Raw genomic sequence first — 22718 nt, 5'->3', positions numbered from 1 at the left:
AAATAACATTTATTCCTTTGCAGTCATTTCTTTAAAACATGATAAATGTTACAATGTAAAAGGTTTCATCTGAAACATGAACATTTGATTATCGACAGGCTAATGAAATTTAAGCTCAGGCATCTCTTCATTCCTGATTTGAAAACTAATGATTGGCTTTTTTTTTAAATTGACTGTTGGGTGTGCATCATGTCTTAAACTGTGAGGCAAACATTGCAATTACTGAAAACGTTCAGCAATTTACTGTATTTTATTTCTACGATTGCATCTAAAGAAATCAGAGTCCATCAGAGGAGATTACAGAAATAGGTTTTAACAAAATACAGGTACAGTTTTAAACATTTTTTTTCCTAACCAAGCTAAATTAAAATTGAATCGTGAAAATGTATAAAGCCAAGCTGTCCGTCAGCCTCATCCAACCTAACATACTGTTGTTTGTACCTCACCTGCATTTTTACTGAAACATGCAAGAGAACTTGCCAAAGTAAATGAACACAATAAATAAATGAATAAATGAATAAAGTCAAAGTCACACAGATGTCAGGTGACACGTCTGTATTCGCTCCGGCCTGTTTTCATTGGCACGTGAAGTAAAAACACAAACAAAAAAAACCCAAACTGTTAGCTCGAGCCTCAAACAAGATTTTATCCAGAAAAAAAAAAACAAAAAAAACACAAAAAAACTGAAGCTTTGGTTTGTTTTTGGTTTTCATCATTTGAGCTTACATTTACATGTGAATTGTTGTTAATTCGTTGCATATTAATTTTATATTTTATATTTTAAACGTTTAATCACTAAATTAACCGTTTAACATCAGCTTAGCTAACTTACTATAGCCTGCTAGCTTACCTCGACATGTTTACTGTTAAGTCCTGGCAGCAAACAAGGCTTCGTAAAGCATATTATTCTCTGTAGATGTTTCATGCCACGATACCCAGCAACTATTTTTATCATTGTCTCAGTAAGATTGAATTTAATTGCACTTACCGTGTAGGGCAGCATGAAGCAGTAGATGGCGCCGACCTGTCTCCTCGTCCGAAGTCAGGTGTGTGAGTGGAGGCGGGGCTTAATGGTGGGGGCGGGGCTTAATGTGATCAACGCTGTCAGGTAACTCCGGCACTGGACACTTTAACTCAACCTGTCAAGTTACACTTTAGGAGTAAAGACAACTAATACTAAACTAAACACTAAATGTTTAACTCTGAAATTTAAACTCCCCAGTTTTAGCTGTGATGTATAGTTTTTTTTTTTGTTGTTGTTGTTTCTTGATTTCTTTATTGTAACATGTTCTTTTTTTCCCTATTTGTTTGTATTGGTGGGGTTTATGGAAGCAGATTAAAAAATAAATAAATAAAACTTAACTGAGATTTTAAAGAACTGCATTGTTTTATTGCCATTTTCAGCATACATCCAACACCCCTATGCATTTTAGCTACATGAAGCATTTACATTATGAGTCATGTGTCAACAAAACTGTTTAAAAATTAGGATTCTTTTTTTGTTTATTTTTCTTTCTTTCTTTTTTTTTATACATATAATACAGTTTGCACACGTTAATAAATATCAATACAATCATGTCAAACTTATCACACACCATCTAAAATGACAACCCTTAAAATTATGTAAGTTTTGTTTCTTGCTTTTTTATTTACAGCTCACCAAATCATAAATACAGCCGCTAGTGTTTCTGTGCTGTAAAACAGTGACCACTTGGGTGATTTATTGTTCTTTAACAGTTGTCAAGAAGGCTATTGGATTTGACTGACCACCAGATGAGCCATTATGTTCCTGTCTGATGCAAGTTGCCCATAATGCACCTTGCGCTTTTTTTTAGCACCCCAATTTAAAATCCTCCATTTGTTTTGAAGGGGAACTCCTGTATAAAAGTAGTTGGGTGGGAGCTAAATCCTTGAGTTCCAGTGGGACACACAGATGTGACTACCAAAAAAACGAGTAAACTCTGAAAACAACTAAACATAAATATTGAGAATGAAAATTAAAAAGGCATCTTGTTCAAGAGCAAAGGATTAAAACTGCTATACTCATGTTGTGTGTAGGTTCGTGTGGTGCGCTCCTTTCATATCCACCAACAGAGACAGTCCTGTGGCACGAAATGAGTGACGTGAGCTACACTGATTTCACATTACCAATATTGAAATCAGATTCATGAATGACATCACAATATTAACACGTGATGGAAACTTATTTGAACCTGAAAAGATTTAGCTCATCACTGTTTACCAAAGTAGGAAACATAATAATCCAGTACAGAATATGGACAAATCCTTGTAAACAGTAACAGGCAGTGTGACATACCGTGAATGGCATCTCACAGAGAGGGCAATCATTATCAAGTCATGTCAAGTGCATAAGTGTTCATACATTGTGTGTGTATGTGTATTCTATGTCTAGCTATCAAAGATAATATAAAGATCTTCTCTGTGCCTGCAGCCTTCATTCCTGACATGCAATGGCGTATGGTTGCATGAGAGTTATGCACATGTGCAAGATAATGATATGGTGGGCACTCTCCTGTGAACGCACAAAATAAAAAGTTTATCTGTTAAAAGCAAACAAAAAATAAATACATAAAAAAACATGGCCATATTTAACGGGTACTTTATGTTGCCTCAATGAATACTGAGGGTGGGAGGGAAGGAAACAAGCATTCCATGGTGTCTGTGGTTCATAGGATGTGGAAGTTTGCCACTGTATATCGAAAGGCAGCTTCAGCAGAGGGTGTCTTTCTCACAGTCAAAACTGAGAAGCCCAAGGCTGAAGTTATCGCTTCAGCATTTGTACGCACTTCTGTAGCAGTCCTTTTTGGTAAAAGAGAACACCTTCATCTGCTGAAAATATGACTTGCGCTACACAACTATACAAAACAACGCGATTCTTTACAATTCCTTTACATCAGCAGGACCAAACTGCATTCTTCCCTTTACATAATAGAAGAATTCTTTCAGCATTCTTCCAAAGTTTCCCCCACCCCCGCTTGAGAGGATCCACTTCAAGGCTGTGATTATAAAGTTATGAATGTGCTTGCCTCTCCACCCACAGAGAGAGAGTGTAAGCAAAACTGCAGAGTGATTAACTGGAACTGCCTTTGGGCAGAGGATATGTAAACGTTGCAGACTGCTTCGGAGGCAGCTGTATACTGTGTGTGTGTGTGTGTGTGTGTGTGGTGGGGAAATCTTTACACATTCACTGCTGCAGGTGTGTCAGTTTTGGACCAAACCTTCCCATCTCAGTGTTCAGCAGACTATTCTGATCACGGAAGGTGATCACGAGTCAACCAGTTTTCACTAAAGCTGATGAGGAATGATTTCATTCCTCTTAGGCCCAGTTCAGGTTGAAGCCTTTGGAGAGCATGACAGCTTCCAAATCTTTGTCTTCCTCCTTCTCCCGAAGCCTCTGCTCTTCCAAAAGGGCCACGAGGGCATCACGCTGCTCCACCACTTCTAACATCTCATTTAGGATCTGCTTTTCCTGTGCAAGCTCCTTTTCTGTCTTTAGGTGGTCTGAAGGAAGAAACAGAAAATTGAGGCATTTAGGGGATAAAGAGGTAGAGAATAAATTATCACTACAGCACAGGTCTGTCAGCTAATAATCGTTCCTGCCTTTACCTTCCACAGCCATTCGTTCCCTGAGTTCCTGCTGCAGTCGGCTCTGTCGGTCCTCCAACTCCAGCTCTCTAGCACTGAGGGACAGAAACAAAAAATTTGGATGAGGTAAGTTTGTTTCACCATTCAAAAGTAAACCTTATTTATCTATGCAGGACGTAAAGAAATGACCAGTTGGGAAAAAAACGATGAATCCTCTAAAAAAATCTTCAGTAATTGATAATGAGATAATAATGAATAACTGAATCACTCATCAGAATGAAATAAATGCGTAGGAAGGGATTGTGAATGTGGTCTTACATCATTTTCTTTCATTATTTTGTTAAAAAATTATTACTTTAAAAGGAGGTGAAACCCGTCATATTAGGTAAAGTAGTTCAATCTGTATTAGATGATTATGACTTTATTGAACATGTCATTACTTATCAGAATGAAACATATGAACAGCTACAACATCAGTTTGTCACAATTAATATCCCTCATAATTCATGATGACCGTGGCAATTATTTACCACCTGAAGCCGACATTTTATCTGCACTTATGCTTGTTGCAAAACCTACCGGTGTACTGTGGACCTGTTTTTTATTTGTTTGGTTGTGTTTTTTTTTTTTAAGACCGGGTCAAAACAATCTTACCCATCTCAACAATCAAACACTTTACTTACAATATCATGAGTTCTGACTCGTAGCGGACCAGTGCATTTTTCTCCTGCACCAGCTTGAACCACTCTTGCATTAGTTTGGGATCATCCTTCTTGCCCATGCCTGGAGGATATGAGGAAGCACAGAATGGGAGTGTGAAATCAGATGGCTTGAAAACCCTTACAGTGGTCTCACTGTTGTTACTGGTGTCAAACAGACAAGGACCGACACAGGCAGTGCAATGACAGCCAAGCCAGGATGTCCTCGCTGAGGGATGGTGAGGTGGGAGGATGAACTCAACACCATACTTAAAGATGCATACAGAAGATGGCGTGGAGCTACTTGGTATCAACTTTGGCAAGTGCATCAACACACGCGCATACCCATACCCACATGACCCACACACGCGCACACAAAAAGACAATACCTGTTGTTGCAAAGTTGAGAGTTTGTGTTACCCAGTTTGGAGTGTGTCAGATGCATTTGCTCTTTGGGAGCAACTACCTCCTCCCATTAGTTTTTTTCCAGAGTGAGTAGGTAATGAAAAAACAAACAAACACACCAAGTTATTGAAGTTATTAAAGAGAAGAAGGCCCTGCGAAATTCTCCATCCTCCCCTGCCCGTATATTGACACATCTGCACAAATAAAATGTTTTGCGCCCCATTCATGCCAAGCAGTCTAAGGTTGGGGGGGGGCTAAAGAAATCTAAACAAAAATATATTCTGTCGCCGTCATATATTCAATAACAAGCTCAAATGTTCATGAGATGACTTTTCATCAAGACCAATAGTGAAGTTCTCTCTCTTCTCTTAAGTCTGCCTGAGGTGTGATCATGTTCATTGCTACTGGCATCATGCATTGCAGCTGTGCAGTTTTAATGATCAGCACAATCAGCCAGAGCACAGAGTACAGAGCAGCAGCAAACTTCTGCTGTGCCAGTGTGCCGAGAAGATGGGGCATGCTTGGGGAAGGCCTACTGCTAGGGCAATGCAGCCTTTCATTTATCTGACTGCAGCAGGTGGAGCCAAGCTGTTTCAATGAAGGACCAAAAGGCAAACTTCAATGTAGCATGACATACTTAGCTGGGGAAGAGGAGGCTCTTGCAAAACGAAAAGGAAAAACATTGTACACACATAAATTGCATGGTTGTGGTCGGGGAGGCTGGCTTTTGCTAATTAAGAGACAAGGGACAGAGAGAGGCAAAGCTGGGGAAGAGCTGCTCACACTAGACAAGAATACAAAATACGGGAACAAAAGATGAATTACAAAGGCAAAGCTGAGTTCCCAAACCTATCCTACAATGCATGACTTTCTTTTTCTTTTATGCAATTTCAACCTGTTCCACCAGAACCAACCCTCAGCTCAACGCTGCAAACAAAAAGGAGGGAGATGCCATCTGTACAAGGCAAAAACCACAATACAGAAACAAAATCCAGCTAACACACAATAAAACGGGAACTTTTTTTTTTTTTAAACACACATTGGATGTTTGAATAAAATTTCCCCTGACGGGTGTTAGATACAGAAGCAAACCAGATAATCCGTTAATTTTAAAGACTTGTTTTGTGCAAGACGTGAATATTTAGAACAAATTTTCAAACCATGCAAGATTCTCACTCCTTAAAGCACAAACCTACCCGCAAGATAGCAACATCTCAGTGGTATACTGCCCAGTTTTTAGAATTAGCCCACACTTTTATTCGTGTTTTAAGAAAAAAATTCTTTAAAAAAAAAAAATAAATAAATAAATAAATAAATAATAATAATAAAAAGTGGATACTGCAACAGACTATGAAGCTTTACAATAAATTTTAGCCAAACAGCAAACAGAGCACATGCTGTTGATTTTAAACACATGACAGCAGAGTAGTTTCCCCTTTAAGTGAGTACAGCAACTTTCTCAACCTCCATTTTCCGTGACACCAAAAAAATTGTGTTTATATGAGGACATTAGTTTGATTAACAGCCTACATTATATGCAACAGTATGAAGTCCCGTATTCCCTGGTTATCAATCACCATTAGCGGAACCATGCTCCTAGCCGTTGTTGGCCAATCATTGATTAGCAACACTAACTACGACACCGTGTTGTCAGATGATATCACAACCCCCTATACCAGTTTTTCTACCAATTTCTTTTTCTTTTTTTTCTTTTTAGCGTGAAACAAGTCTCTTGAATAATGTTGTTTTAAAGATTAAACATCTTTACTTACACGGATAGCTTAGATCTTTGATCACAGAGCTATGTCATCCTAATAATTGAATTAAAAAATGAGTTATATGTTTACTTTCTAGTCACAACGAAGAAAAAAAGAATATTTGGTCATGACAGTCATCACTTATGAGCTACTGCATGATGTGCTGGCCCTACTGAAGTCATTACCCTGTCTATCATACTAATCAAAGAAGGGGACTTTTTGAGGAAAACCAATGAACTATAGTAGAAAAACTGCCTTATCTGATAAAAGCCTAACTGCAATATCAAGTGGCCCGTCATTTTGTGTGGTTACAGGTTCACTGTACAGTAACAAAAGCAGTGTTGTTCTGTTCACCTAGGATGTTTACCAACTCTGGTCGTACTTGAAGATGAAACACACGTTTGTGTACTGCCATGGTAAACAAGAAATCAGCTTCTTGTGGTAAACACCTCAGTGCTTGACTTAGTTTTGAGAAGATTCTGGGGAAATCTACTGAGCCTGGTCACACACAAACAGGGAAGACAGTAAGAGGAAAAGGAGGAAGAGGAGAGGAAGGGGAGGAGGAAGAGGATCGGGGAGAGGGGCGAGGGCGGGTAACCCGGTTCTGGAAGTTCCTTACGGTTGCTGTGGGAACCCGCCACAATCGGCAGTGGCGGCGAGGGTTACTTTACCTTCAGGGGAACAGCAGGGGCAGAAGGAGAGAGGTCTTCGGCGTGGCATCCCCACAAAAGGCTCAACTTCCACAAGACAGAGGGAAAGAGTGTGAGGGAGCAATGGGGATGGGTGCATTGTTGAGCACAGGAGAGAGAGAGAAAGGATGGTGGAAAGGGAAGATAAAAAAATGATGTCGAGTGGAAAAAGGGTTAGAGAACACCAGATGTGGGGGGAGGGTGAAAGGAGAAGAGCAAGGACGGGATAGAGAATTGTGAAAAAGAAAGAGGAGAAAAATCAAAAGAGGGCAGGAGCGCTGTGATAGGGAGAAGACAAATCACCTAGAGAGGGGAGGTGGGAGAAATCGTCTGTGTGGCGTGAGGAATGGCAAATGGGGTAAAAATAGGAAACGGAAACAAGAGATGACAGAAAACCTGGAGCACAGAAAGGGGAAAACAATCCTTCTGTTTGATCTGTAATGCTCAGATCATCTTAAATTAGACAACACTGCCATATGTCTGTTATGTTGGCAGTCATGTGCCCAGTGTTTATTACAGTCCACAAAACCCATTATCCCATTATAAAAGCTATTACTCATCACAAGGAGATCTATCTCTCCTCACTGAAACAGAAAATTGCTTCTTCTTTATAGTCGTCTCAGCCCCTCTGTAAAAACGACTTAAATTTTTTACTTAATATGTTTTCAATATGGTGACTTTTGAAGTGTAGCCTCATTTGAAGTACAAATTTTGAATTTCCTCTAATAAGCACCAACAAAACAGATTTTCCAAAAAAGTAAGGTCCAAGTTTGAGGCTGCTAGCTTTTACAAAATAGCGTAATAACTGTAGTAACTCAAAATGGGGGCAAGAGATTCAAGAACAATACAGACATAACTAAATGAGACAGAGCTTTGATAACAAACACAAACATAAATAATGCATCATTACATGACAAAAATAGGTACTCAGGTTGCAAGTGTGAAGGGGTGTGAAGAGTGTAATAGATACTAATTACTACAAGGGACTATCACAGAGAGAAAAAAATGCAGTTTAGAATATGCGTTTTAAACAGATTCTACAATGAAGAATTTTTTTTTACGGATTCATCAAATCATGCAAGTGTGATGATGAAATCGTTACAACTTAACACTTAATTAGTTCTTATTTGTGTCATTATCAGTTGAGTAACGTTTGAAAATTAAAATGAGAATTACATTAAACCAACAACCCCAGAGCTGAGAAATACTTATTGTGACTTTAGTGTTGGTGCCACCTACAGGTTCAAGGACAACTATGCTGACAAAACAATTCTGCTAACAATCTGGTGTTCAAACACCATAGTTGAAGACAAAGAAGGCAGCGAGCAAAAGACACACCGCATCCAGTTTGAAAACAATGTCTGATTTGAGTTGACAGCACCACATGCATCAGTTCAGCCAGTTAGGTTTGGTGCACAAACAGTTTATTCATCTTTTAAATCAAAAACTCCACGCAATCTCCTGCCTGAGTGACAACAACCAGCAGGACAAAACCACAGAGAAGCGCAGGCCCTGATCAAATTTGTGGAAATACACATTTTCCTCTCCCCCTCTCTGTTGGAGAGATTCCACTTAATAAAACGCTGCTGAACTAACCAGCAGATGTGAGGAGGAAAAGATGCCCTCCACTCATTCAAACCAGGCCACAGTACACAGGAAAACGACACATAACACTTATCACCCAGACATGGTGGACATTTACTGCTGGCTAATCACACTTTTTAGAGAGAACAGCTTTCGTCCAAGCATTGCAACATTATGTAATAACACAGACTACACACACACACACGCACACACACGCACGTGAACCAATTCGGGGAGTAATGCAACTGAGCAGGTATGAGGAAGTCAAGGGAACCATTGCTGGGACTACAGGACAGAACTATAGTAGCAAAGAGCTCTGAGGGGAAGCTAAGAGCCAGACCAGCAGTTAGTATCGGTCAGTGAGGAGGGAGGTTATTCAGTACTTTCTCGAAAGTGTGTGCATGTGTGTGCGTGCGCGTGCATAGAAGGTGATCTGTATCGATAATGTGTGTATGTTACATCACGTGCCTCTTCTGTGACAATAGCTTTTTTCTAAATTTATTTTTGTACAAATATTGTAATTTCTAAAAAAAAAAAAAAAAAAATCACTATCATCACAAAATAATATGAAGCAAAACGAAGACAGCGTATGAACTTACAATACACTCTTACGTTCAGCTGTAGAGGAAGCTCAGAAATCAAAATTTTTATGAAATGTTATTTTGCACATTGAAAAGACACAATGAAATGAAAAGAATTACTTCATCTGTCTGTGAATACTTTCTCACATCCCTCTCCTCACTAAGGGCCATGATTTTAGGCGCTGTAGTTTGTAGCAAATATTACCTGGAGGTGACAGCAGAAACTGTGCAAATAGACCACTTTCAATTTTGACAATATGGTGTTTATGAGACCACGATGGGGAACACTGGACTGACAAAAATGAACTATGTGCTTATGTTCACCTAGAGCTATGGAACAATGGGGCTCTATATCTCTGTGTACATGGGTTTGTCCTTTTCATGGGATTTATTGGCAATAAAAAAATTATAATACCAGCCTTCTCCTTAGAATTATAATTCCATTTTCATTCATTGCACTGACTATTGGTCATTATTAATTGCTTTTAAGAACTGCATAATATGAAGATTCAAAGATAGAAAAAAGGGGTGTTCTTTTGAATTGCATTGTAAAGTCTGCTCACTTAGGAATGACAAATAAAAGCTACTCAGGAATTCAATTCATTCATCATTCATAAGTTTATAGAGATCAAAGTCAGTCTTAAGAGGACGGCACGAGGCCAAGTGTATGATGTCTGTTTGATGTAAAAAGTTTCTGAACTAAAAACTCAGTGATGGTGGAGGGATGGGACGAGGGAGGAAATGGGAGGAGGAATAGGGAATAGGAGCACAAAGTATTGCAATGAGGCTAAAAGCCAGCTAGCCAGCCAATCAGCCAGCCAGCAGGCCAGTCAGCCAGTCGATGTTGATATGAAGGGTAGAAAGCTCAAGTAGTTTAAAAAAAAAGAAAAAAGGGGGGGGTGAGGGGCAGATTGGGTTAGCCATTAGGTTAGATTTAAAGCGACAGATTTGAAATACATACCGCCCAGATGCAAGTCCAGGATTTCACTGTAATTAGAATCTCCCCAATAGTCTACAATGACAGGGATATATTAGAGATACGAGTTATTTTACACTGCCCTAAACTGGGCACACAAACACGCACACACAAAATTCGCCTGCAAGTCATGCACATTCTTGCAAACACACACGCACATACGTACGGCAGTAACACTCAGAATAAAGAGAGTCCATCAGTACTCACCACGGTGCACAATGCAGTCAAAATGTCTTGCGCAATATTACAGTACATGGCATTTCTCAAATGAATAAAGACACTGCTTCATAGATTTGCTGTATTGCTGTGTACTGGCTCAGTCTGTTTAATTTCAAACAAGCCCTCTTGGGCAGTGATGCGCTGAAATTTCAGAAGAAAGTGGCGCTGGCTTGTGTCATGTGCATTCGATTTGAAAATAACAGTTTGCTCGATGGGAGAAGATGGAATTTTTTCCACTTATGTACCATCCAATCCATGTGCAACAATCTTAAATTACAATCAAAAAAATTATTTAATGCAGTTATTTCTGACTGACAGAGCAGCTGAGTGTTAAGGGAGGTCTTTGTGTGTAACAGATGAAGTCAGAAACGAGTATGGATTATGGTTATTCACCATAACAAGAAAGATAATATATAGCATCTCAGATAATTAAGTCACTCAGCCGCAGCAAATATTTGCAGAAAATATTCAAATAACGAAGGTCTCAGCCTCCAGACCAATTTCATTCTGATTGCATATTGTGTAATAACATGATCTGAGTTTAGATCAGAGTACAGAAACTCTCCTGATTGAGAGGCAGTGAAGGAGACAAAACATCCAGAATGAGCACAAACAAATCTATGTCGTGACACACATTCTCCTGACTCGCATGCAGCTCACACTGACGATGACGGACATGTCGTGAACGAACAGAGACCAACATGTTCAGAGATGGAGAACTGTTGCTGTGTGTCACCACAGATGGAGCCTACGTTACAGTGTCACATGTCATTAATAAAATTACATAAAAATAAAAAAGGAAACTACAATAAATCTAATACCTGATCTTCTTTTGTGCTGTTTGGGTAATGTATAAGTACCTTTATACAATCCTTTAAGAGAGTAGAGTAGTAAACATGTTAAACATGACAAAACATATTCAAACACAGCAGGGAGAAGGAGGTAGTGATTTGGTTGGCGGGGAAAGAGGCCAGATTCATAGTAATGTTTGTTTGTTTGCATTATCAGTGCTTTTTTATAATTGTGGTACCATCACTAGGAAGTCAATTTGGAAGTAATACACAGTTAGCACTGTACAGGATAACCTTCCTTGCATACAGAACTGAGATCACTTTAATAATGTGATATTGATACTATGCACTACTGCTGCTTCACATGCTTCTAAGACTTTACCAAATATTAAAGTGTGTTGCTCGCAATAAAATACTCTTATCTGAAATATCTTTCACCTCAGAACTATATTGTCTGTGATAGTCCCCTGTCAAGACTGCTTTGGGTTTATTACTTGAATGATCGTGTCTTAGGCTGAAATATGCTTGAGTACAGCTGAAGAATGGCTAAATGTAGACAGTGATTTCACCACAGTCTAAACGATCGCAAAGGGACAGCTGTTCTGAGGTAATGAAATTCTATGTTACATAATCCTAATTATCCATATTACGGCTACTTCCTTTGGAGCACTAGAAAGACTAAACTCATATCATATAAAAGATTTAAAAAAATGATTCAAAAAACAAAATAGAATGGCATATACATACTGTAAAGTGTGCTTTGAAAGCTAGTGCACCCTTTAGTTTACTGATTATGGATGGTATGTCTATCCGTAGCAGTGTTACTGATACACCATAACACGTGGGGTGACCAGACTTGAAAATAACAAGTTGTTACCTGCTTCTCCTCTCAAAGCCTTCTCCACAGCTACGCCCCTTTCTTCCAGCTGCCTCTGCTTCTCCTCCACCTGCTCCAACTGTCTCTGGATAATCTGAACAGACAAGACGGTCACACCATTAATGAAAGGCACACAAACAAAAACACATGTCGGCACAAGCGTATTATAAACAGCTCAAGTTGCCCCTCACACAGGTTCAGAGAGAAATAACATCCACCACCTCTTACGGGTGATTTTGTCCCAAACCTTTCAATGCAAGGCAGCTGCAGAAGTTACCTCCAACACGCCACTGATGAAACAGTTTATTCTCATTAAAATTAAATGTGTTGAGGTGAAATGGGAGAACATCTAATTAGAATCGCATTAAGAGAGTCTGCTCTGACTGGCATTAGAAATGATTATTTATGACTTTAAGGAAAAAAAAATATGAATATTTTATATTTCTCTCTCTTTGGTCAAGACCACACTCTTACTTGTTATTGACAGCGACAATGAAAAGGAGGCAGTAATGGAATAGATAAAGCCTCTTAAGAGTATATTTAACATGCTCCTGATCCTGTGTACAAAACTGTCATCAACAAATACAGCTTGAGGGGAGCTACAATGTCTGGCTTTTTCAGACACCCAAATATTCAAATCAAAGGAGGTTTCTGGTGAGGGGAGCACCAAGTGTCAATGACGAGTCAATGAATACTAGGCATAGACAGGTGACAGAAGAATCATAAGCTATAAACTAAACTCCATACCAAAAAAAAAAAAAAAATTATATGACAATGACTGGGCGCTGTCACTGCTCCTGATACAGGTACTGTTGGGTATTGACTGTGGCAGTGTGTGGTGGTGTAGCACAAGAAGAGTTTTTAAATGAAACATTCAGCTCAGAGACCCTTAAGGGAAAAGGAGTCTTTTTCCTCTCATGTTTGCTGCTACTGTGTGATACATGAGATGAGATAGACTTTGAGAGATAACTGGTGGGTGAAGTGGTGTTAAGGGCAGAAGGAGACATGCATAAAACGAGCTGAACGATTTTTTCTTTTCTCTTATTCAGAAGTTGACTTTGCGGTGAATAAAGAAGCTGTGGTTTGGGTTCTGCAAATAGCCACGAAAAAGGGAAGGAAAACTCGGAGTAGCAAACCACAGCTCCACGAGAAGAGATCGATCAATCAGTCACAGTGGATATTTTCCCACACTCCACAGTGAGTGTGGTCAAAGAACAGGACATCTTAGGGTGGTGGGGGCAGCAATAATAATCTGGTATTCTTCCACAAGATGCTGCACAATGTATTATATAATATAACTGTGATCTTATATTATTTTAGTTTTCTGTCCTTATGTCTTTTGTGTTTCTCGTTTTTCTCTCTATTTTGTATTTTAATGTTTTGTACTGTTTTAACTTAAGTTTTTGTAAAGGCCTAACCAGAGACCAAAAGACCCTGCTCAATAAAAGTCTAATAATATTGTTCCATGTCAGCATCCCTGTCTGGCTAATAAATGGTGTTCAGTGCACAACTTCTATTGATAACGTAAACAATAAGGAACATATAAACTCAAATTTCCAAATGATCCCGTCAAAAACACCAAACATATGTATATTGTTTGGGTACCTGGGCTCGATGTAGTCGCTTGAGTTCTTCCTGCTTGGCCTGTCGTCGTGCAGCTTTCTGGACTCTTCGTGTCAGCTTGGCATTTAGCTCTTCCTCTGTGTAGGTTTTCTGATAGAAAAACAACCCCCCCCCCCAAAAAAATTAGTCTAACTGACAGACTGCTAATCTTTAAAGTAGGCTCCATAGGGCCTTGGTCCTTCAGACAAACTGAACAGGAGAGGAGATGGGAACTTGATAAGATCTTACTACTCCTTTGGCTTTACAGCACAGTTGCCCTCTCCTCTGGGCCTATATCTAATTGCAATCTGAAGGTTTGGTACATCTGAGAAAACAATGTAGCCTAACACATACCAGCACGTATACGTTACAATCCCTCTTCAACTACAGTATTCAGGGATCAGGGATGGTTCCCCTCTCAGTAAACTTTTGAGGACACAAAAAGCTGTTGTAAACAAAGAGCAAGAAAGAAATAGTTCTGAAGGAAAACGTGTCAAAGTTCATCCAGTAGCCAGACTGGAGTAAGAGCGGTGTCACAGTGACAGATAGGCAAGTTAATATCATACCAGTCAGACAGGAAAGGTGTCTGAGAGCAAGAGATGCTGCGGTATCACTGTGACCAGAAAGGTGTGCGTTATTGGAAAAGTTTTGTTCTGAACAGAGTGGATAACCAGCAGTGAGTGAGAGCACTGCATCCAGGGAGCATGGTTAGTTTCAGGTCAGGTGCACATAGTGAAGTGTTATGATAGCAAAGTGGGACATGCGCAGAAGGGTGGGGCTCGAGAGGGGGGGGGTTATCAATGGGAACAGATGTAATACTACCTTTGTGGCATACGATCTCTTGAACGCCAGTGCGTGAGGAACATAAACAGACTTGAGGACAAAACAACAACAAAAAAAAAACATAAAAAGGGAGGACACAAACATGACACAGATGATATGATTAAATGGGTTAATGATTATGTGAAATTGGTAAAAACAGAACAAAAACAAATATTAAATTAAAAAGTAATATTTAGCAAAACAGGCAATGTTAATATCCCACACCAAAACAAAAATATGACAGAGTGCAATGACGTTTTTTCATCTAGGTTAATTCTAAATTAGTTAAATGAAACTAAAACACTAGTTTACAAATCACAGTGTAAGAAACAGATTTTACAAAGATTTCTAAGGCCCATCTTGCCAAAGACTGGTAAGAAAGGTCTCTTTCTATTAAGTAGGCTTAAAACTGGAAATCCATACTACTATACTAGAAACTAGTGGAAAGGACTCCTGTGGGCTCTTGCTGCATCAGACATGGCCTGGTGGGCATGATCCAGCTTTAATCTCCTGTAACTGTAGCTGTATAAAGTCCAAATTCACACTGATATTCAGTCAGGATGAAGAAAACAAAAATAAGTGTGGGTTTAGTTTTTTTTTTTTTGGTTTGTTTGTTTTGTTTTTTTCAAGGGGTTTCCAGTGGTTGATGGAGTCGTGCCTCTGGCCTTGTATCTAAACCACCAGGTACAAAACACAAAGACTGAACAGCAGCAGAGTCAAGCAATTTGAATTTCAGCCATAAGGATAATGAATACAAATGAATTCAAATAAAAGAATTAATGTTGGAGACATTTCTTGCGAGAGCCATGACTGCAGCATGTGTAATGAATCAGGGACTGGAAGAATTCACCCATTTAGCAATTTTGATAGTACATACCATTATGATGTACCTTCTATTATGTGTCTCTCTTGTGCTGAAAATGTGTTTTTAATCACGATTTGGGCAGCAAATTTTTTTTGATACGTTTTTTTATTCCAATTCTCCTTAAAAATGAATAAATTAAATATTGCTATGAATTCATTCCAGACAAGCCTCAAAAAGCATGAGGCAAGCTATGTGAGACATGCGAGTGCTCATGTGTTTATTTGAAATTCAAAATCCTTGAACCACCACTGCAAAATACCTCCTCGTTGTCTCGATCACCCTCTTTTTCCCGCTCTCTTTCTTTCTGACTCTTTTTCACCCTCTTTTTTTCCTTTAACTCCCTCCTCCTCTCCTTTTCCAGTTTCTCTTCTTTTATTATGGCCTCCTTCTGCATGCCTGACACTAGGTCAAAGATGTCCATATGCCGCTAGGAGTGGAAGAAATGCTTTTAAATGGAAAGCGGTTTTCGAGGAAGCAAAAACAGCAACAGATGTATGGATGTGATGAGGACATGTCTCGCCTCGCAAAGGCTGTCTGCAAAATGCCATTTCATTCACAGTTGTCTGGAAAGGAGCTGTAAATGTTGTGGTTTACACCCGACAGGATGCTCATATCACCTGCAATTGGTGTTTGTGTGCCATTTTGTCGATTGCTATACGCGAGATGAGAAAATCATTCAGCAGTGTATCCACAACAAGAAGATCAAAAGTAGTTTCTGGAGTTTGCTGACTGGTCTGGTTTTGAGCAAGTCATCTCCACTGATTGTTTGCTGATGTTTGAAATGTTAAAATGTCGAAAATGGTATGAGCTAACTTAAAGTGGCTTTGCAAAACATGTCTAAGTAGTTCATGAAAATTATTGGACATTTCTGACTTTATTCACTCACATCTGCCTTTGACCTCTGGGAGGATCTCTCCAGCACATCATCACATGACAGGTCTGAATCCTCAGAGAAGCTCAAGTTTCGACGTGATTTCAAGTCTGTAACGTAAAAGAAGCGAAGAAGTTAACTGATAAATCGTTTGGAGCCTTATTTTTAAGTCTGGGCCACCTCTCTCACCTGATGATTTCCCAGGAGATGATGATCTTTTTTTCCCAGAGTCCTGAGTGGTGGAGCTTGAGGATGGTGTGCTCGGACAGGATTTGTCATCCTTCTTCTTTTTGTCCTTCTTGTACCCTGAGAAAACAGCCTTCCACAAGGACTTGTGTTTGGGCGGCGTCTCGTCTGTGCCAGAGAGCCTGCTGCCGTCGTTTTTGGCTTTTTTCTCCTTCTTGTTCTTGCGAGGTGAGAAGAGGGAACTTCGTTTCTTGCTCTTGTTCGTAGAGGAGCCATTGGACGAGGCTGCTGAGCTGTCCAGACTCTTGTTGCTGCTGAAGAAACGCTCCGGAAGGGTCTCTGTCTTCTTTGACTCCAGGGCTTTCACAGCTGACGTCTTGGGTGATCCTGCTGACTTTTTACTTTTTCCTACAACATCTGGAGTTACACTCCAGGCCACTTTAGGCGAGGCACCTTTGTCAATGTCAGACTCTTTCATTTTGTTTAGCTGTTTGGCCATGGCATCCTTTAGTGCTTGGCTTTTAACAGACTTTTCTCTTGCCCTCATTCTCTCTTCTGCAATCTCCTTGGCCTCCGGAGAGAATTGAGTCGCTCTTTGAGTATTGAGGGCCTGATTGCCTGGGATATTGGGTTTACCATTTTCCATTGCCAAAGCCAGATGCAGAGGTGGTCTTTCCCTACTGGGCTTACTGGTGGGCGGAGTATAATACTTGTTCATGCTTGTATCTGGGATCCGGTCATCGTAAGTTTCCTCTACGTCATCAGCAAAAGGAATCTCCTCCACTGTCTCCACAAAAGACTTCCTCGCCTCCTGCGGCCGAGGCTTCTTCTTCTCCCTCATAACAACCACTGGAGCTGTTTCCAGCTCTGCCTGAGGTGATGAGACCTTCCTGGGTGCAGGCGTGGGTGCAGACACAGGACTCAGCTGGGTCCTTGGCGAAGGAACAGGAGTCTTAGCTTTTGCTGGCTCTTCAGCACGCTCAGGTGGAAGCTTTTCTGTTCCATTGTTCCAGGAAACCTGATGTCTTTGCTGCCTGAGAATGGCTGGAGACTGATTAGCAGGCACAGGTGGTGGTGGACTGGAGGGCGGGGTTAGCATAGTGGAGTCAGATATGTTGTAGCTGTCGCTGTTTGCCGTCTGGCTCGTGGCTAGGCTCCCGTTTAACCCCAGGCCAGAGCTACTGCTGAAGTCTCTCTTATCAGAGCCATTGCTCTTGGGCTCTGCAGGTGCAATGGGAGTAATGACCTGACCCTCAAGAGTGATGTTGAGTCTGCGAATGACAGCACGGCCAGTGAAGGTGTGCTTCTGTTCCTCAGGCGCACCTGGAGACTGTGCCTTGACAGGGGTTGGGTCCTGTGCTGGGGCCTTAACGGCACTTTTCTCCAAGATTTTGCTACTGCGATCCAGAGGGGACAGACCGAGGCTTTTTCGTATCTCTGCACTCTTTAACCAAAATTCCTCAATGATATCTGTCTTTTTAGCGAGAGTTTCCTCTGATGAGGAATCTATAGACTTTGAGTCCTCTGACATGCCCTCGTCAGTTTTGGCCATGGGCGTGGATGTGACGGCAGGAACCGGCTGAGTTCTAACAGGTGAATCAGAGGGGAGGGAGCAAGACGGTTCCTGACAAGGCAAAGGCTGGGCACAGATTGGGGAGAGGGGGTTACCTGTTAGAGGGCAAATGGAACGATGGGGATAGACCGGAGATTTAGGTGCGCTTGTCTCTGGTAGGGGGGTGGGCTGGGAGCAAATTGGTGAGATAACTGGAGACTTAACATTGGATCTGACAGGTGACTTGATCGCTGGCTTAAGTGGAGAGGTGACAGGGGATTTAATTGGGGTACCAGAAGGCGATGAGGCAGAGACACTGACAGGAGAAGCAGCTGCAAGAGGAGGAGTAGCAGATGGAGAAGGGACAGAAAAATTATCCTGGACAAGAGCAGGTGAAGGGCACAGTGGACTCTTGATGGCTGGAGAAGGAGTTGTCGTGTCAGGTTTAGTTTCCTCAGGTAAGAATGGATCGGGGAAGAATCGAATGCCAGGAGACTTCACGAGAGGTGTCTGGAAAATTTAGAGAGACGTTCAGGATTCAACCTCAAACACCATCGATTGCCTTCAGCATGATAAAGTTGATGTTTAGAATCATTTCACCTGAGTCTCAGGCTCCGGTGATGGTTTAAGCGGGGAAAGGACAACATCTTTCTCCATTGGGCTGCTGCTGGAAGGCTCTGAAGGCACAAACAACAAGATTGAACAGCTATGTGTTCCTGTAAGAAATTAGGAAGCATGTGAGCAATTTCAAGGAATGATTAGTGATTTGTACCGATACTGGAGGCCAATCCCACACTTTCTGATTTCTTGTCTTCTTCAGGAAGTGTTTCAGCTTGCGCTGATTGGTGCAAACGGGCCTCAGCTTCTGCATCTGAGGGGATGTCATCTGGAATTTGAAGAAAACATAATGAAGAATTGTAATGTTATACCTGTATTTATTTGCAGTATTTTGTGATAATGAGTTCCTTATTTTTTGTTTTAGTTTGGCAATTTTACCCTGTTCCATCTCTGTACCAGGCTCTATGTCTGGGCTGTCTGCTTCTGCTTCCAGGTCTTCATCTTCACAGAGCTCTGGTGCAACAAAGAAATGGCAAGAAATGAGTAACAGATTGTGTTTGAGATCAATCTCAGAGTGAGAACCATTTGAAACTTCCTACAACCGCCTAATCTCAATTCAACTTTTTTTTTTTTCATAGATTCCGCTCTAAGGCAAAAACAAACACAAAAAAATGCAAATTCAAAGATTGTTTATACAACTTACGTTGAAAAAAAAAAGCATAGCAAAATAAAAATAAACTTTTTTTTCCAATTAAGAATGCATTCTGGCAAAAACAATGAAATTGTACAGGATAATTCTACCTCTAAGCATAAATAAAAGACGGGCACAGGGTAGCATTTGTAAACTCATGCAACTATCCATTTATAAATTAAATGGATGACATTTGAACTGAGCTAAAAGCACAACATGTTAATAACAATGGTTACGAGACGAGCAGCAGTCCTTCATGTAAACAAAATTTGGTCTAAAAGAAGAAAAACTGGAAAAGGGGAAATGGCCCACTCTGTTATTTGCATGCAATGGTGAAATAATGTTGCAACATTAGCCATCATTTGTGCTAAATGCATAAAATGAACCATTGTTCACATGGGTGAGCAATTACACACTGAAAGAACATTTTATTCTAGTGATTCTGACAAGGAGATCTCTGATAAGCTTTTCACCCAGAACACAAGGGCTGCCCATGAATGTGGGACTCTCATTCCGTTCATTCAAGCATTTAAACAGTTGGTGTACGTCAGCATACCCCATTTACTGAACTTTTTGCAAGGACGAAAGCCATTAAGGGTTAGTCCAAAAACAGCAACAGTAAATTCCAATGAAAGGTGCACAAATTACCCGACAGGGTACGAAATGCTGCGGTGTTAAGTGTTTTCAAGCCATAATAGCTCAACAGTTTCAGGAATATATTGTGCTGCAGTACAGTTTACCATGTAAGTAGAGAGAAACAAAACATATTTTCAAAGTTGGAAAGGGCCAGAGGAGAGGTTGGATTGTGAAAGGTTAAACATAGGTGCTGATCCAATCCCAAGAGAGCAGAACTCTTCAGAGTGACAGCCTTACGATATGCATGCTTGTGAGTTTACTGGTCTTTGCACGTGTTTTTCCGCATGCTCCAAGAAAAGGCCAGCCGATAGACAGATAAGAGTACAAGTCTAAGACAGGATGTTGTGATCCCGTTGAAGTCTGAGCTACCTCCAGACATGGACTCCAACCAGACTCTCACTGCCTCGTGTCGGGCGGATGTGTGGGCAGGTGCTTTGTTCAAACCAGAAGAAACAGAACAACGAGGGATAGATGGCAGGGAAATAACAGCAAAGTAATTAGACACATGGGAAAGGACACAGAATTACACAAAAGAACAAAGCAGAACAAAAATCAAAGGAATTGACAAGTGGGGGGTTATATGGTGCACTGGGATATGATCGAGGAACTATACGTTCACCCCAGTGGACCAAAAGCAACTCTGAATGACAAATTAAAAAGACTTAACACAAAATTAGACATTCCAAGGAAAAAAAGCAATATGACCAAATGTACAAAATCAGACATGGTTATAAACACCAAGTGGGTTAGTTGGGAGGAAGTGGCTCTTCCGGTTGCAGACACAGACACAAAAACAAAATGAGCAGCAGCCACACGGATGAAACGAGACCCTGATTCTCAACTTTGGGATGCCCACAATCTCAGACAGTCTCCGGTGTTCAGCTCCTCTGGGTGGGTTACCTGTGGAGGAGGGCTGCGTGAGCTCAGAGGGTTGGGAGAGTTGGGAGGCTGAGGCCGGCTGGCCATCATTCTTGTCTCCCTCAGATTCCAGGTGTGTTCTCACCAAACCTGGAATGGCCTGGGGATCCACAGGCTGCAGGACTTGTTGGATCTTAAGGTTCTTGGCTAAATGAGGGTGTCAGCATAAGTGTTTTTGAGTTGTGATGAAGCCGTGTGAAAATTGAAAAGGCAGATGAGGGTAGTTTTGCAGGTAGAGTAGAGATAGATAAGGAAAGTTGAAGGAGAGATGAGGTGAAAGACAAAAATGAGGGAGAGGCAAAGAGACAGTTAGATTACAGTTGCAATGAAAAACCATCAGAAGCAAGGATGAGGGAGGCTGCATGCACTAGGCTGCAAAAAGTCAAACCATAATCATGAGCTTCAAAGATACACAGTTCAAAAAAAGTTATTTGTTGGACAAAGCTGTTCTACCACTCAATACCAAAACACCGTAGCGCCTGGGTGGGAAACAGAAAAATCTGGAATTTTTCAGATTAGTAACTTCAAGCCATGAACAAAAACCAAGGCAAAAAGAAATAGCAGGTTAAAATGGGATTCACAGTCAAATTAAACGCACTTTCCTTTAAAATAAAAGTGCAACCGACAAAATAAAGAACAAAAGAAAAAAAAGGAAATCCACACTCTTATTTTGAAGTCCTTGAAAATGAAACCGAAACCAGCCAGGATTAAAGATCACACTCAAAGTAACTGCAAACACATCCGCAGGCACTTCTGCTGCTACCTTTAAATGTACCAACATCCTCTTCATCTGTGAGGTACTTCTCCAGCCAGAGGCCTGACTGGAGCTCTCTGTCCCAGGGGCAGTAATCCCCCTCTGCCAGCGCAGGGGGGGGCAGAGGTGATCCCCCAACAAGAACATACAGATACATGTGTGCACACACAAACACAGAGGGCATGGGGGGGAAGTGATGAGGAGGAGGGGAGGAAGGAGCAAAGGATGAGGAGAATGTTTGAGACGGTGACACCAGACATGACACAGATTTCTATGAAAAGCAAACAGTTTTGTCCGAAACAGAACAAAGACTGGACAGGAGTGTCAACATATAAAAACTGGAGACCAACTTCATTTCAAGAGCACACCAAGAGTGAAAAATTTATTTACCTTCACTCGACTCCTCATCATCTTCCTCCTCCTCCTCCTCTTCATCTTCTTCTTCCTCCTCCTCCTCCTCCTCCTCCTCCTCTTCTTCTTCTTCTTCTAGTTCTCCCTCCCTGCTGACAGCGTCACCCTGAGCTTCCCCCTCTCCCTCACCCTCCCCCTCCTCCTCCTCCTCGTCTCCATGGTCACCCCTCAGTTTGGCATGGAGCTCTACTGCCTCCTTCCAGGGAACACCGCCAAGGTCCGAGGGACTGGGGACCTGCTGCTCCACCTCGACTTCCACCTCCTCCTGATCCTGATCCTGATCCTCCTGCTCATCCTCCTCCTCCATGTCTGACTCTGAGCTACTGTTAGGAAACACAAGAGTGCAATGTTAGAACAAGCAGTATTGTATTATAGTGAAAAACTGCAGGAGGAAGCTTCTCCTTCAGCTCAGACTTCAGCTTCCTCCTGCAGTTTCTCACGAAAATAATTTTCCATTTCCTACAGGAAGGCATGACTGTGTTTTTAATGTTAAGGAGCGGAAACAAGCACTGGGTTATCATCTAACATACATTTTCAGATGTTATTAATTGCTTCTTTTTTTTTTCCATTTTAAATATACGCATGTTACACTGATAGAAAACAAAGAGAGGCGGCATATCATCACGTCTTGTTTGCATTTGATAAAAACTTGACCACCAATGGATTACT

The 22718-nt window shown here is 41.0% G+C and overlaps 1 protein-coding gene across 6 annotated transcripts in view; it reads right to left on the bottom strand.

The window, feature by feature from the left end:
• Positions 1-1368: 1368 nt before the first annotated feature.
• The window catches only part of mical3a (microtubule associated monooxygenase, calponin and LIM domain containing 3a), a 56572-nt gene continuing 35222 nt past the window's right edge, over positions 1369-22718 (bottom strand). Inside the window, exons 30-47 of one of the 6 annotated variants that reach the window (XM_029523263.1) lie at positions 22029-22372; positions 21648-21740; positions 20867-21031; positions 20336-20398; positions 19078-19152; positions 18854-18967; positions 18682-18758; positions 16533-18591; positions 16359-16453; positions 14608-14658; positions 13789-13896; positions 12184-12277; positions 11337-11387; positions 10282-10332; positions 7138-7203; positions 4290-4389; positions 3628-3701; positions 1369-3522 (exon numbers count right to left, since the gene is read on the bottom strand). In XM_029523263.1, the coding sequence (XP_029379123.1) occupies positions 3338-3522; positions 3628-3701; positions 4290-4389; positions 7138-7203; positions 10282-10332; positions 11337-11387; positions 12184-12277; positions 13789-13896; positions 14608-14658; positions 16359-16453; positions 16533-18591; positions 18682-18758; positions 18854-18967; positions 19078-19152; positions 20336-20398; positions 20867-21031; positions 21648-21740; positions 22029-22372 (3865 nt within the window). In that variant the 3' untranslated portion in view covers positions 1369-3337. The other 5 variants (XM_029523264.1, XM_029523265.1, XM_029523266.1 and 2 more) reach the window with 5 other exon arrangements.

The sequence above is a fragment of the Echeneis naucrates genome, chromosome 16, assembly GCF_900963305.1.
Source record: "Echeneis naucrates chromosome 16, fEcheNa1.1, whole genome shotgun sequence".
Taxonomy (NCBI): domain Eukaryota; kingdom Metazoa; phylum Chordata; class Actinopteri; order Carangiformes; family Echeneidae; genus Echeneis; species Echeneis naucrates.
This window is presented reverse-complemented; position numbering and strand designations above follow the sequence as displayed.